The sequence below is a fragment of the Manacus vitellinus genome, unplaced genomic scaffold (assembly GCF_001715985.3).
Source record: "Manacus vitellinus isolate BGI_N305 unplaced genomic scaffold, ASM171598v3 scaffold_26_pilon, whole genome shotgun sequence".
Lineage (NCBI taxonomy): Eukaryota > Metazoa > Chordata > Aves > Passeriformes > Pipridae > Manacus > Manacus vitellinus.
The window spans coordinates 4,807,159-4,822,361 of record NW_021939960.1 but is presented as its reverse complement, the minus strand read 5'-3'; the positions used below and the strand labels follow the sequence as shown (position 1 = coordinate 4,822,361).

Here is a 15,203-nt window from a genome sequence, read left to right as displayed (position 1 = left end):
CTGCAACTTTACCTTGAGATTAGAGCTGATTTTAGGGTATGTTTTCTGCTGCTGCTCTGTGCAGAGTGCTGTGCTTGGCCAGGAGATTTACCAGGAGATGACCCGCATTGTCATCAGCATGGCATGAATTCCAGTGGCTGGGGAACAGATTAGGGTCATCAGCAGAGAGAACAGCAGAGCTTTACCAGCACAGCCCAGTATGGCTTACCCAGGCAGAGAAAGAAGATAAACCCACAGCTACCCAAGGTAGGAAATGTTATTATTGACCTGTACATTTTATACAATGGTGACCATAATTTCATGTTTCTTCACAGTGTTGTTTCATAGGAAAAAGTGCAATAGCTGTGTCTTTTTCAATGAAGACAGAGGGAACACAGTGAAGAGATTATGGAATTTATAGTCTGTTGGACACCGGCTTTTTGTTGTATTGTAATTTGCCTTTTGTTTAAATATTTGTTCTCCCCTATAAAATGCACTTGAGAAACCTCTGAGATTAAAGATAGTCACAAAATTATAGTGGTTTTAGATAGCAAGGGATTTTTAAGGGCTTAATCATTTTTATGTTTTATTGAGAATACAGGGCAGCAAGCAAACAGTAATGTCATCATAAACTGTGCATGTTTAGAAAAATTCATTTGGTTTGCCTGTTGATCTATAAACATTGTACTCTTGAAAGAATTGCAACGTTTTTGCAGGAGCTGCAAAATTACAGAAGCATTATCAATAAATATTAAATGTACTCAAGAACTTTTTGGGGTCTCATCTTTGGTACCTAAGCTGCATATTTTTTTTTTTAAGTTTGGTAATTTTAATGTTTGCATAGTAAGACAGGGTTCAGCTTCAGCCCCTGTTCAGCAGACACCTGCTCCAGTTAAGAGGTGACCTCGGTGGGAGTGCAGCCGTGGTGATTATGTTAAATCCATTACCCACGCATCTGGACACTGCTTGTGTAATAACAGGGGCAGAGCTGGGCTGTGTTCACCTGAGGAGCTGCAGCTTTCTGAGGGAGCACTTTGTTGGGCCATAAAATATGGCTGTGATGACTGAGAAACTTCCTCTGCTTTCCTGTGCCCACAGAGACACAGAGACACCAGCGGGTTTCAGCTCCGCTTTGCAGCACAGTCTGGAGACGAGAGAAAGCAGCTGTGGATCAGCCTCTTGACCTACTCATACTATAATTAGATGCACCTTTATGAACTGAAATATAAGCTGTTCCCTTTTTAATCATATCTCTGTCTTCCATCACAGTTTCTCTTTCGGATATTTTTATTAAACAAATCAAAAGTTACTGTTATTGCACCGGTTTTATGTCCAGATTTATTTTCATAAAATCAAAGTAACAAAATTAAGACCTCTTTTTATCTGAAAAATAAGTAGACCTAGAAATGTGTGTCTCTTGGACACAGAATCAGTTTAGCATACTGCTGGCTTCCAAAAACAATCCTGCACATGCTGTGCAGAAAAATACTGTTTTCTTTGCCAGTTTCGTTACAATCATCAGGAATATCCATATTTTTTAGTTGATGTTATGAATCAAAAGGAAATAATCCCTCACATCTTTATAGTCAGAGGCCCAGTTTGACTTGCTGCCCTTTATAACTGTGTATTTGTTTAAAATCTCTCTCCACAGCCAGTAAGCAGTCTCAGATCTGAGTATCCTGTGGTATTTGGAAAAGAAAAGCTAAAGTGTTTTAATTTCCATTCTCTTACATAACTGTTATTTTATTCCAGACCTTCAGGACAGGGAGATGGCATTTGACAGGAAGGTATTCTTTGTCAGGCTGTCAAAGATGCTAAAATCTGGTTGAAGAAGAACATTTGCTCCTGCCCTGGTTCCCTGGGAAGGAGCAATGCTCTCAGTAAGTCTGTGAGCTCTTATTGCTGGAGCTTTTCTGCACCAAAAGAGAAACCACTAAGAGACCTAACTAAGCACACAGTTTAAATCTTTATTTTTAAAATAAAATCATTTGGGGTCATGCTGTCTCTTTGTTTTGTTTTGGTGTGTTAAGAGAGACCTTTAGTTTAAAATACTCCTGATTTAACAGCAGTCATGTTCCTTGGCTTTTCAGTATCATCTCTTCAACATACCTGGACCTACTTGGTCTCACTTTTTTGGCCTCCCTGGACCCCTTCAGTGTCAAGACTTCAGCCTCCTGGGAACTCTTTAAAATCCCCTTTTCAGATTCTTTGGATTTATCCAGTCTGAGCTCTTCATCCTCTGTTGAGTTCTCCAGTCTCACTTCATCGTCTCTGGACCTTTCAAGTCTCCCATCTTCAGCCTCCTCAGATTTCTCCAGTATCTCCTCTTCAATCTCGTTAGAGCTCTCCAGTCTCACCTCTTCAGATTCCTGGGAGCGCTCCAGTTTCTCCTCTTCCATTTCACTGGACCTATCAAGTCTCACTTCATCAGGCTCTCTGGATCAATCTGGTGACAGTTCTTCCATCTCCTTAGATCTCTCAAGTGTCACCTCTATATCCTCCACAGATTTCTCCAGTCCTACTACTTCACTCTCTCTAGACCTCTCCACTCATACGTCTTCGTCCTCCACGGATGTTTCCAGTCACACCTCCTCAGCTTCCTTGAACTTTTCCTGTACAATCCCTCCATCCTCACCAGGCATCTCAGAGAACAGCTCCTCGACCTCTTCAGAGTCACTAGACCTCACTGATTTTAACTATTTCCTGTTTCAGCGCTCCTCTGAATTGTCCTCATCGACCTCTCAGGATGTTTCCAATCTCATCTCTACACCCTTTCTGGATGTCTCCAATCTCACCTTTCAGGATGCTTCTTCCCTCACTTCCCCAGTTTCTATGGACATGTCTAATCTCACACCCTTAGTTCCCCCAGACCTCTCCACGCTCACATTCCTGGATGTTGCTAATCGCAACGCTTCAGCTTCCCTTGACCTCTGCATCTAACCCCCCTCACACAGCCCCTCTCCCTGCAACCTCTCTCTGTCTTTCTGAACTCTCCCCCTTTATGTGCTCTCTCCTAAGTTCTCTCTCTGAAAATTCCTATCTGAGGAAATTTTAGGGCTTTCCAAACATCTCCTGGCATCTGAACAGAACTGGGCATGGAAACAGGTCGTACAGATCTATACTGGTGCCTTGTAACAGCTGCAGAAACACCAATATATAGTCTGGATTTTTTGTAGACCACAGTTTCTGTCCCTGATCTGATTTCCAGTCTGCCTCAGCATGGCTGGTACCACTCCCAAAGGTTAAACTTTTTCAATTCATGCTGAATTTTTATCTGTCAGGACCAACAAACAGTAAATAGAGATGAATGGGCAAATAATTGCATATCTCCATTATGGATTAGTCATACATCTCCATTATGGATTTAAATCTGACTTAATTTCACACAATTGCAGGTGGAGGCATTTCACAGGGAGGTACAGAGAGAAAAGATAATTGTGGAGAAAAAAGCAGGTGAGAGACAGGAGGTAGGGAGAGGACTCAGAGAAGGTGTGGGGCAGGAACAGAGGGATACAGAGCTGGAAGAAAAATGTCCAATACTGCTATTTTGGCCCGGGGTGCCCATGAGGCTTAAAATAATCTTACTGCTAATTATTTTACCTATCAAATCATCAGATGTTGCCATTAAAGCAGCATTTATATGTAACATCCCCTTTATCAACATATGTAAGTACTGCAGTTACCTGTCTTGCATCCAGTGTGCTGCTTAGGTAGCAGAGAGCGGCTTCCCTTTGGTGCTGTCTTGTATCTTTTTGTTGTCACTGCTGTAGTTGGGGTTTAGAAACCAAAATATGTTCCCTTTCAATATCATAACGCTGGCACCTTTCTGGGCTAAAAAGGCAGAAACATATTTGTCATAGCAAGTATTTTTTCAATGATTTAATTTTTGCAAGTTGGAAGACTTTGTTCCAATACGCCATGTCTGTCTCAAAATTAGGATAATTATGACTCATACAAAAATAAATAAGGAAATAAGTGCATGAAATAAAAATTATTTTCTGCCTCCTTTACACTAGTTGCTTCTTTAAAATTAAGTATGAACGCTTGCAAGACATGAATTTAAGAAATTAACCCCAAATTCAGTAGGAGCAGATATGTTTAGCAGTTTAAAAAAAAAAAAAAACAAAAATCACAGGTTATTGGACCAGATCTTACTGCCATATGCTGTCCTGCAGAAAGACTGGAAGATATTTGGTGAAGAGTTGTTCTTTTTGTTCTGGTAACTCTGTCCTGACCATGTGTGGTTTGTTTATTGCAATGGTTCTGGACTAAATGAGATCTCTTAATAAAGTTGAAAGTTACCCTGCGCTTTAAAAATGGTTTGCCTCTGGACCGAAGGAAGTAAGAGAAGAGGTATGCAAAAGTGCAAGGATTTATTAAAAACCCAAGTCCTTAAGTCCTTAATTATTTAAATGAGCATTAGGTTAGGACCAAATTGATCCTTATCAAACATCATTAGAGTCTTGTAATAACTTTTTGCTTATTATATATGGAAAATTGTCTACTTTTCCATTGTGTCAACAGCTGACAATAGCTTCTAGTTTGCTATGTCATCTTTTATGGATTTGTTTAGAGCAAATGACTGGATACGATTTCAGCTGTTTGCAGAGTCTCACATCCAGAGGAACCCCACAGCAAGGCACCGTGTCCAAAGGGGTAAAAAAAAACCTCCAAATTGAAGCTAGTCTGCTTAAAAAAAAAAAAAAAAAAAAAAAAAAAAAAATCAACATTGGCTCCACATGCCTGTAAATCGTTTTCTTTTAGCGTTTCATCTAGAAATAGCACAGAGGGGTAAGTAATGACAACTGATTTAAGCTGCACAGAACATCCCTTTAACCACTTGCTTGGATTCTTAGATTTCAACGGGACTGTCGAGGAACGAGTTAATGTGTAACTAACATAAGCGCTGGATAACTAGCCATTTGCCTCACAGAAGACTTGGGCTTTAATTTCTGTCCTTTAGTTAATTGACGTGTGCTGTGTTTCTGGCGAATTACCGTCCCTGAACCACGGAACCCCACATATTCACTCCCGTGATTTTGGACAGCGAGGCCACACCTGGAGGGGAAGCCGGGACCTTCCCAAGCCGGGATGCCCACACGCCTTTCCCAGGCAGCTTTACCGGGCTGAGCTGCGAGACCTGCGGGCGACACCGCCATGGCCCCACCCACATCCCCCTCAGGGCCACGGGTCCGCCCGGCCCGAGGAGAAGGGGCGGGGCGCCCCGGGCGGAAAGGGCGGGAGTCGAGCGCCGCGGACGGGCCCTCTGATTGGCCAATTGAGGGGCGCAGGGGCGGTCCCTTCGCGCTGATTGGCCGGCGGGCCCGTCCCGGCGGCGCGCGCTGACCTTGCCCCGAGGAAGGCCGCAGCCATGGTGGCGTATTGGCGACAGGCCGGGCTCAGGTACCGCTGTCGCGACAGCACCGCGACAACGCCGCGGCTGTGGGGGCGAGGAGCTGCCGGGGAGAGCTGTCAGCGCCGGGCAGGGAGGGCTGGCGCGGTCACAGCGGTGCCGCTGCGCGGGGAAAAGCGGGTTTGGGGACAGGGGAAAGGCGGCTTTGGGGCCGGGGGAAAGGAGGGCTCGGGTCTGACCCCGCTCTGTCCCCTCATCCCCAGTTACATCCGGTACTCGCAGATCTGCGCCCAGGCCGTGCGGGCTGCCATGAAGCCGCAGTACAAAGCGGAGGCGGAGAAGGCGGCGGTGGCCACGGTGAAAACGGTGAAGCCCAAAAAGGAGTGAAATGTGAGTGGGTGAGGCGGGCCGGGTGCGTGGTTGGAGCTTTGTCGTGCGGGAGAGTGATGGTCTGTCACTGCTGAGTACGTTAGTCCCCGCTGTTTGGGGAGAATCAGCTCCGACCTTCAGGCACGGAACTGAGGGGGTTGGGGCTATCAGTGTCCTGATTACGTGTGGGGTGAGAAACGGCTTAATCGCATTAGTGCAGTGCAGTGAGGAGTTCTGTCCAACAAGCCCTGCTTTTGGGGGTTTGGTCAGGCTTTTTATGGAACAGCTGGGGCTCTGTAGTGATGCCCGCAGGTTTCCATAGTGATGTGCACTGGTCTGTAGTGATGTTCAACTTTCATATTTCCTAAGCCAGCAGACAACCTCTCTGAACTGCTGTTTCCACTTCCCCTGATGAGCTGGCTTTTGTCTGTTGTTGGTGAAAGACAGATGGTACTTGTACCTTTATTCATGGCATTGCATAAATCACAAGCAGCTGAAGTGTCTTCTGTTCTGAGTAGAACAGCTTCTGTTCCTGATCTGAAATTAAATATTATTACCTTTTGTTTCTAGTGTACCTTATACATATTCTTGATTCAAATAACTTGAATGACTTTATATATACTCTTGTAGGAACTGATCTGCGGTGAATAACAGCAAACTGCAGAGCTGTAGGGGAAAGCTCAAGACTCTGCAGCCTGATGTCATCACATCAACTGTAAAACTTGCCTCTGTATGTAAATCAGTATGCTAATAAATGTAATGGCTGAATGTGTGCAATGTGTCATTCCTCTTGAAACAAGTTCTCCATTTTGCAGAGACATTTATTTTTCACTTATGTTAAAATAAAAGACTGTTTTTATCACGGTCTAACATTCAGCAGCAACAGCTGTTTATTCTTAAGGCAAATCTCTTGTTGGGTTTCATGCTGATATTTCAGGTATGTAAATGACTGAGAGATTTAATTGTTTAAAACTTCTCTGCCTGCTACATTTTAATTATTTGTTTGGAAAAAAGTTTTCTTCCCGAAAATCTCTGTCAACAGAGAATATAGGGATATAATTTCAGTGACTAAAAGGACCTCTGATGGCTGTATCTGATGGAAGAGGCACACTGTTGGCTTTAAGGGAGGGACATCCCAGTCCCAGTAGGGATGGAGGGTGACACTCCACTTGCTCTTGGCTATGGGGCAAAGTTATCCTTTCATGTGGTTTGGGGGAAGTGTTGGCATGTTCCTGCTGTGTGTCTTCACATTGTCTCGCTGCAGAGGAGGAACTGCAGCTTAGAATGGGATTCAGGGTCATTCCCTTACACTGAGCTCAAACATGAAGCATTACTCTTCAGAGTACAATAAACTTTCACTTCCAAGAGTATAATAAAACAAGCTCCCATTTTTTCCTGTAATTCAAAGTTAGTCCTTGCAAGAATAAATTTTTTTTTTCTGTCAAATGTTTCAAGTATAAAAAGTATTTTACAGAACGGTATATATTTTTTATTAAGAGAATATTATAAATACAACGTTAAGTAGAAGGCTGTGGCAAGAAACTTTTTTTCCTGAAGGCAAAATATAGTTTTGATTTAGTGATTGCCCTGGAACTTACATCTAACAAGCTACAAACCATTCTATCCTTTTTGTTGTTCTGAATGTTAGGGAAAAATTTACAGTAGTTAGTACACAGGATTAAAAAAATAGCACACCAAAACTTTTACACAGTGTCACAACTCTGTGTGCTAATGTAACTCAACCTATAGTTTAAAACAGAAATAAACCACACCATGATAATGAATACAAGCTCTGCAATAATATAAGCCAGCAATGTGAAAGAACTATTAAAAGTACTTAAAAAAAAAAAAAAGAATGTACATATTCAGTCTTTTTGCCCCATCTTGTTTCTTCTGCCCTCCCCCTGCAACTCAAGTTGCTGAACTTGTCTGCAGGTCTACATCAGTCTGTGGAGTGATAATAAAACAGACGCTGCCTTTCCAGACCTTAGAGATATGCACGTGTTCCTAAAACAGTTACAAGTTCACAATCAGAACAGGCACTGTGTTTACCTGAGAATAAATAAATGTGGTGAGTTGACAGCCTATTTTACTGTTGCTTATAATCCTGATATATATGTACACAGGCACAGTGGCTGTATAGTACATCCAGTATCTGGTGATTATATACTAAAAGTGAATACATTTACAAGACAGGCTGTTATGAGACAACCTGTCTCCTTTTTGGGAGCGATTCAGTGTCAACAGTTGTTTAGGAGAGTAAAGCAGAGCTGCCATTAATTTCAAAAGCACTGTGTTGTAAAATTGGAGCTATTTGGCAGATGCAGAGAAAAGTTCTGAAGAAATGTCTAATTTTTGGCTACTGCTTTGTCTTTAGTGAATGTCAACAGGCTTATTCAGAGTGTTTTGATATTGTTTTTACGCTGCTTCCTTTTCTGGGCTCGCTTCCACTTCCACCTCTTCGAATTCCTCCACATCTGCAGTGGCATCCTGGTACTGCTGGTACTCAGACACGAGGTCATTGGTGTTGCCTTCTGCTTCAGAAAACTCCATTTCATCCATCCCTTCCCCAGTGTACCAATGGAGAAAAGCTTTCCTCCTGAACATGGCTGAGAACTGTTCGGAGACGCGGATGAAGAGCTCCTGGATGGCCGTGTTGTTGCCGATGAAGGTCGCCGCCATCTTCAGGCCTCGCGGGGGGATGTCACACACGGCCACCTTGACATTATTGGGGATCCACTCCACGAAGTAGGAGCTGTTCTTGGTCTGCACAGACAGCAACTGCTCATCCACCTCCCTGGTGGACATCCTGCCCCTGAAGATGCAGGCCACGGTCAGGTAGCGCCCGCGGCGAGGGTCGCACGCTGCCATCATGTTGCGCGCGTCGAACATCTGCTGCGTGAGCTCTGGCACGGTGAGGGCTCTGTACATCTGGCTCCCCCGAGCTGTCAGTGGGGCAAAGCCTGGCATGAAAAAGTGCAGGCGAGGGAAGGGCACCATGTTAACAGCCAGCTTCCGCAGGTCCGCGTTCAGCTGGCCGGGGAAGCGGAGCGAGGTGGTGACACCGCTCATCGTTAGGGACACCAAGTGGTTGAGGTCACCGTAGGTGGGATTGGTGAGCTTTAAAGTTCTGAAGCATATGTCATATAGAGCTTCATTATCAATGCAAAAGGTTTCATCTGTGTTCTCTATGAGCTGGTGGATGGAGAGGATGGCGTTGTACGGCTCCACGACCGTGTCGGATACTTTGGGTGAAGGCACAACACTGAAGGTGTTCATAATCCTGTCAGGGTATTCCTCCCTGATTTTGTTGATGAGAAGCGTGCCCATACCTGAGCCTGTACCACCACCAAGAGAATGGATCAGCTGGAACCCCTGAAGGCAGTCACAGCTCTCACACTCGTTCCTGACCACATCCATGACGTTCTCAATCAGTTCAGCACCTTCTGTGTAATGGCCTTTGGCCCAGTTGTTTCCAGCACCTGAATTACCTGTAAACAAAATTACAGAAAGAACAGCCACAAAGTTAACAAGAGACTTTTTAAAGGCTACATCAAAAGTAGATCAAAGCCCATTTTGGGCCAGTTGACTCCAGTTAGTTTGCTGGCAGCATGATGTACATACCATGAATGAAGTTGTCCGGTCGGAAGAGGGGGCCTATTTTGCTGGACCGTACACTGTCCATCGTACCAGGCTCCAGGTCCACCAGGATGGAACGGGGCACAAATTTATGGGCTGGAACAAAACAAAGTGAATGCAAATGATTGCTGTTAGAGGTCAAAGAGACAGCCTTATGATCTGCTCTGAAAAGTCCAATCCACCTATAGTGGTTTAGGTTTTTTTGAGGGGTTTTTAATTAAAAATTGCTCTGCCAACACCTGACAGTGCTGAGCACTCACAGAAAGCCTCATTGAAGTACACGTTAATCCGCTCCAGCTGCAGGGGTGAATCCCCACGGTAGTTTCCAGTGATGTCAATCCCATGTTCATCACCAAGCACCTCCCAGAACTGGAAAAGGAATGATGTACAACACACTTAACAAAGATTGATTTATTTTCAGCACACTCTCCTGCTGCTCTCGTGCTGCTCTCATCCCTGATGGGAACTGTGCCTGAAGCAGGGGATGTTTTGCCATTTATTTATTTATTAGATCAGAGCAGGGATCCTCCTCTCCTCCCCCCCAGATAAGTTAAAGAGAAAAGTTTTGTAGGCTATTTATACTGCTTAGCTATCACCCATGCACTAATAGGTGGAGGCCCTCAATTTGTTCCCTTTATAGTAAAAAAACCAACCATAAAATAGTGTAAATAACACAGGTAGTAGTTGGTATGAGCTTAATAAAGAGAGTCATGGAGGTGGGTTGTGGAAGGTTGCTTTGAGTCCTGTCATGCACAAGTGTGACTGCGGCATGGCAAAGCTGCACAGGCAAACTTGTACGTGAGCAAGGCTTTCCACGAACAGCTGCTGGTCCTAAATGTCCTATCTTGACGCTCATATGTCTTGTGCTGGGGCTCTTATCTGGAGAGCAGCCACAGCAGTGTTCATGTAGACACACCCACCCACTGTAATGACCAGGCTACTTTAATATTAAAGGTCTGCTGGGTCAGCATCCAGTCTCGTTTTGAGTGTCCAGATACATCATTTCCAACATGTGCATGGGGGGTGTGTTCTTTTCTACAGGTCTTAATAGACCTAAGCAGTTTGCAGGTCAAAGCCAACAAAAAAACCACCTTTCACCTCTCACACTGGCTGCATTCAAACTAGCTGGGTCTATCATGACCTTCCCTGGCCATCCACAGTTTCATGTTCCATTAAAAGAAATCAAGGTGAGATTTGTGGGAGCAAGAAATGGAGGAAGAACACAACAGAGCAATCCCTGATAGTTTTTTTTTACTACTTCCGACTCATAAATAAATAAAAAGATAAACATCACAGAGCAGAAGCAATGGTGATTTTTTTTTTCTCCTAGCATAGAAAGTCAGCAATAGTGACTTCTCTCTAAGTGACAGCATTGGAGTGTTTGAACTACACAAAAATGCTCCAAATTACTTCTGCCTGTCACAGGAGGCCACTCAGAAAAAACTAACTGGTCACTGATAGCACAGGTCATCCTGTTGATTAATAAGATCCCATATGATCCGTAAGGACCCTTCCAACCCAAAGCATTCTATGATATTAATAAATATAATGTGGCAGTTACTGCTGCATGGCTGAGCTAAAGTACTGGAATCACAACTTTGCAGCCCTTGAATTACTGGCTCCACCACTTGTCTCAGTATTTTGCAGACTAGATTAGTTCCCTTGGGAATATAAATCCCAGAAGGAATGCTCTGGAGCACCTGTAATCACTGTGCCATGGTTATTGCAGATGGTTATTAAGCTTTGCATGAGGAGCAAGCCCATCTTTTGCCTTTCACACCAAATACTCATCTTCCCTGCTAGCATGCCACTGAATTCCCAAAAGTCCCCATGCTCGGGGATGATGTTTGATGATGTTTGACCCATTACCACTGACTGAGGAGCAATGTTGAAAGGAGACCTTACCTTGGCTCCAATTTGGTTCCCGCATTGCCCAATCTGAAGATGCACAATTTCACGCATTTTGTGGAGCTCGGACCTGCTGGTGGCCACAACCTCTCACGGGTTCTCCAGTTGCAGTCCCCAGAACAAGCCCTCCTTCTGCTGCACTATCAGCTACACCCAGCACAGCCCATCCCAAGGGGCCTTTTTATATCAGAGGGACTGTCACTCAGCCAGAAGGGGAGTAGCCAACTCCTCAGGCTGCTCAGCATTTCACAAGGAGGCAAAATGCCTGTTTACTGCCTGAGGACAAAAAGCACAGGTGCTTTTCTGAGTGCCTTGGAAAGGAATATTGTCACATGCACCCCCTCACAATTAATTCCAGATCTCTGCAGCAGTGTGATGCATGCATTTATGTGCACATTCTATTTGTGTTTCATTATTTGATGATATACACAATATATATACAAATATATGTGCATATATAGAGATTACAGCCAAAAATGAGTGATCTTCATTTATTAAGCACATGCACTTCTGCCACATAATTTAAATTTTAACGTCATATGAGTCATACAGGACACCACCCATATTTAAACCAGTAACGACCTGTGAGCAGTAGCTTCCTCTAACTACAACATTCAACACATTGCCAGGCAAAATCGAGTTCACTAATAGTCATCATTCCCAGTGTCTGACTGCATGAAGGAAGGGGACAGGATCAGGACCAAAAAATACTTTGTAACACATAAATGTAAGACTGCACTCTCAGTGATGCTTGTTCCTTAAACAATTATGAGTATCCCCCAATTTCAGCCAAAATCTGAATTAACTTGTGACTAACTTGCATAGGTGCTCTCTCTCTTCATTTTCTGTCATTAAGCATTTCTAATATTTCTTATTTTCTCATGTCTGAGATGTGCTTCAGAACTTGCCAGGAAAATGCTAGAGGTGAACCCCCAGTTCCACTGAAGTTCACTGAAGTGAACTATAATGTTCAAAAGGAAACAATGCGAGGGGGAGCAGAACACGACCCAGTCATGTTGCCTGCTGATAACCAGGACCAGTATCACTGAGCAGCAGAAACCCCAGAATGGACTGTCTGCTGGAACTTGGAGCAGTTTCATTACATGTCAAATGACTGTCACTGCTTTGCAAATGTTCCTTTTAAGGATGGCAAAAGGAACTATAATTAGGCAAGCCCCTCAAATTATTTTATATAAAATGGTGACAGTGGAAGGACTTGACTCATTGAAAGTTACTACTTTACCACTCTGGGGGTTGCTAGAGATAAGGAACCTCTGCGCTTCCATATTGTTTCAAAAGAAAAATCAGCTTATTCCAGACTTCCCCCCCACCCTATATGACTTCCACTTCTCCCACCAGCCAATGAAGGAACAGACAAGGGCTCCTAAGACAGAGTTTAGCACCTAAAGTCCATTGCAAAAGAGTAGTGAGCAAACATTTGTCATCCTCTGCCAAGCTATGAGTATCCACAGTGGGAAGCAACAAAAGCAGGACTCAGTTCAGGTAGATTAGTTTTGTTTCCTTAGAACACAATTATTTTATCATATTCCAGAAGATAAATATTCTCTAAGCCATTTAGTTTACTCAGCAAGATAACCAAACCATTCTGTTCTATCTCCACATTGTCAATATATCCCACAATGGCAGTGGGTATCTTCTAAAATTTCCTAAGAAAATTCTCGAAAGGTTATTTGGACATTTACTTTGAAAGCAAATCTCATTTTATTCATGCACATATTTGTTTTCTCCAATGATCTTTAGCTAAAAGTAGTTGTGCAACTCTGAGCTGTGTATTCAGTTGCTGCATTCTGGATGGGAGCTGCATTGACACCACGCATCAGAGACCTGCTCACACTAAATAAATACTACTCAAAATATGCAGTGTATTCATCTACAATAGACACAGCTTATGGAGAGGCTGAAGATGCTAATTCACTGTCCAAAAAGTTTGGCAAAATAATTTCTGCAATAAATACACTGGCTGAGCACATCTACAAGGAAAGGGAAAAAAGGGAAGTGGAAGAAATTTGCAGTCACTTGATATGGGTTTTTCTCTTCCTAGAAATAGCTCCCTGAAATCATGTGCCTCCTCTGAAGCACTTCCATATAGAGTCTAAAAAATTATGGCACACAACACCAAGTACCTGGGATGGTTTGTGAAGTGGATGTGGGTTTGGGGCTCTTTTGCCCCTTCTCCCCAACTGCTTTTCTGTGAACCTCCAAGCCTGGCTTTACCCAGCTGTGGTCTGTGAGGAGCCTGTTTCTCTGTAGATCTTGTTGCAGGCCTGTCACTCCTCAGCCCTGGGTAACCCCAAGCCTGTTAACTCCCAGTGCACTTCCCAGGCCCAGCCACCACACATGTGCTGCTGCAGATTAGCGGGGGAGCGTCCGCAGGGCCGGAGGGAACGTGGATGGGCTGGCTCCAGGGACTTTTGGCACTGTGGAGATTAGGAGCAGCCTGGCACTGGGCACAGCCTGGCCCACAGTGTCTATTATCAGGCTGCCAACTGCTTCCATTGCCTTCAGAGCAGGCCCCAGATACCACAGCCCTGGCCATGGCCTTAAGCTGAGACCACAAACAAGCCAGGTTTTTGTGGTTGCTGGGCTTTTTTGTTGTTGTTTCTGATTTTTTGGATTGTTTTGTTGTTTTTGTTTTTTTCTTTTTTTAAGGCTGCCCACTAGCAACAAATATACCTGTGCAGGGAGGCATTCTGGGATACCTTTTGTGTTTTAAATATGGTTTGCTTGGGAGGAACTGGCTTTTCAGAGTAACCAGGAAGATTGTTGAGAAGAAAGCCTATTCAATTTGAGATAGGCCTGGCTACAGGACACCAGATAATTTTAAAGAGATCTGTGACTGGCTAGCAGATGAGCTGATGCAAGTCTCAACTAACCTGGGCTGGCTGCATCAACCTTAGGAATGATACCAAAAAAACATGGCATTCAACAGGAATAAAAAGCACTTCACATTTGCATTTCAGTTAGTAAGTAAAACTATTTAACCTGCCTTGCTCGGCAGGTGGTCCAAGGAAATAAGGCAGGACTGCCCACTGTAAATCATCATCAGTGTAATGAGCCCGTGTGATTAAACAAATAGCTTTTGGTACAACCACAGTGGAAGACTGAGCAGTTCATTACCTTCCTCACACTGCAGATCTATGACCTGGCAAAAACGTGGGGCTTCAGCATGTGAATTCACCCGCTGCACAGTGCCCTTACCTGGGCACTTCTGCCACAACCACTGTCACTGTTGAGTTTGGAGCACTTGGTGAGTTGCCAAATAAATTAACTGCCCAGCAGTCAGGCTCCATTCCTGCTCTGCTCCAGGCCTTTTACAAAAAATGCTGAGAACTATGGAAGAAAAGCTATGAGGGGAGAACTGTCTGTGGTTTACTAAATCTGTTCACCAAACATTAAAGCTCCAGCTAATGTATGGAAAAGAGACTGGTAGCCCACTCACACAGACATTGGAACCTTTTGCAGGAAAATCAGAAAACTGCTTTTACAGTTGACTAAATCTTGTAACAGATAACAAAGAATCTTCAGATGTCCTGAGTCCTAAAGAACAGCCTAAAAATTGCAGCCTTAGTAAACTGTAGCATTAAAGGGCTTGAAGAATTCAGAACTCATGACTAAGAAAAAAACCACAACCAAACAAAAAACCCAGCCTGCTCTCTGCAGTGTCACAGTTGCTGGTCACAGTCTGGCACAATGCTGAGGTGTTAGGCCAAGGGTAAAGGAACCTACAAGCCTGTCCCAGATAGGAATCCTCTTGTCACAACCCCTGTGACCAAATTGCTTCACTTTTGAGCGCGTGAGCTGGAGACTTCCCTTGGGGGGCTGGGAACGCGGGGTCTCGGGTTTGTTCCTCATCCCGACAGATCAATCAGCCGCACTTGGGAAGGGCTCGGGGAGGCTGCCCCGGGCATCCTGGAGCGCACCTTCTCCCTAGGAG

General features: G+C 44.1%; 3 protein-coding genes across 3 annotated transcripts; 2 read left to right on the top strand and 1 right to left on the bottom strand.

Moving 5' to 3' along the window:
- The first annotated feature begins 38 nt into the window (after positions 1-38).
- LOC108639918 (uncharacterized protein DDB_G0271670-like) lies at positions 39-4,296 on the top strand. Its single transcript, XM_029960392.1, has 3 exons — positions 39-58; positions 238-246; positions 2,070-4,296. Exons 1-3 carry the CDS (start codon positions 39-41, stop codon positions 2,917-2,919), a joined length of 879 nt encoding a protein of 292 aa, XP_029816252.1. The 3' UTR covers positions 2,920-4,296.
- Positions 4,297-5,269: 973 nt separating this feature from the next.
- ATP5F1E (ATP synthase F1 subunit epsilon) lies at positions 5,270-6,473 on the top strand. Its single transcript, XM_018073905.2, has 3 exons — positions 5,270-5,382; positions 5,596-5,722; positions 6,332-6,473. The coding sequence occupies exons 1-2, from the start codon at positions 5,351-5,353 to the stop codon at positions 5,717-5,719; spliced, it is 156 nt and encodes a 51-aa protein (XP_017929394.1). The 5' UTR covers positions 5,270-5,350; the 3' UTR covers positions 5,720-5,722; positions 6,332-6,473.
- Positions 6,474-7,167: 694 nt separating this feature from the next.
- TUBB1 (tubulin beta 1 class VI) lies at positions 7,168-15,022 on the bottom strand. Its single transcript, XM_008933042.3, has 5 exons — positions 14,996-15,022; positions 11,246-11,524; positions 9,601-9,709; positions 9,326-9,436; positions 7,168-9,192 (listed from the first exon to the last, which is right to left on the bottom strand). Exons 2-5 carry the CDS (start codon positions 11,300-11,302, stop codon positions 8,120-8,122), a joined length of 1,350 nt encoding a protein of 449 aa, XP_008931290.1. The 5' UTR covers positions 11,303-11,524; positions 14,996-15,022; the 3' UTR covers positions 7,168-8,119.
- Positions 15,023-15,203: the final 181 nt, after the last annotated feature.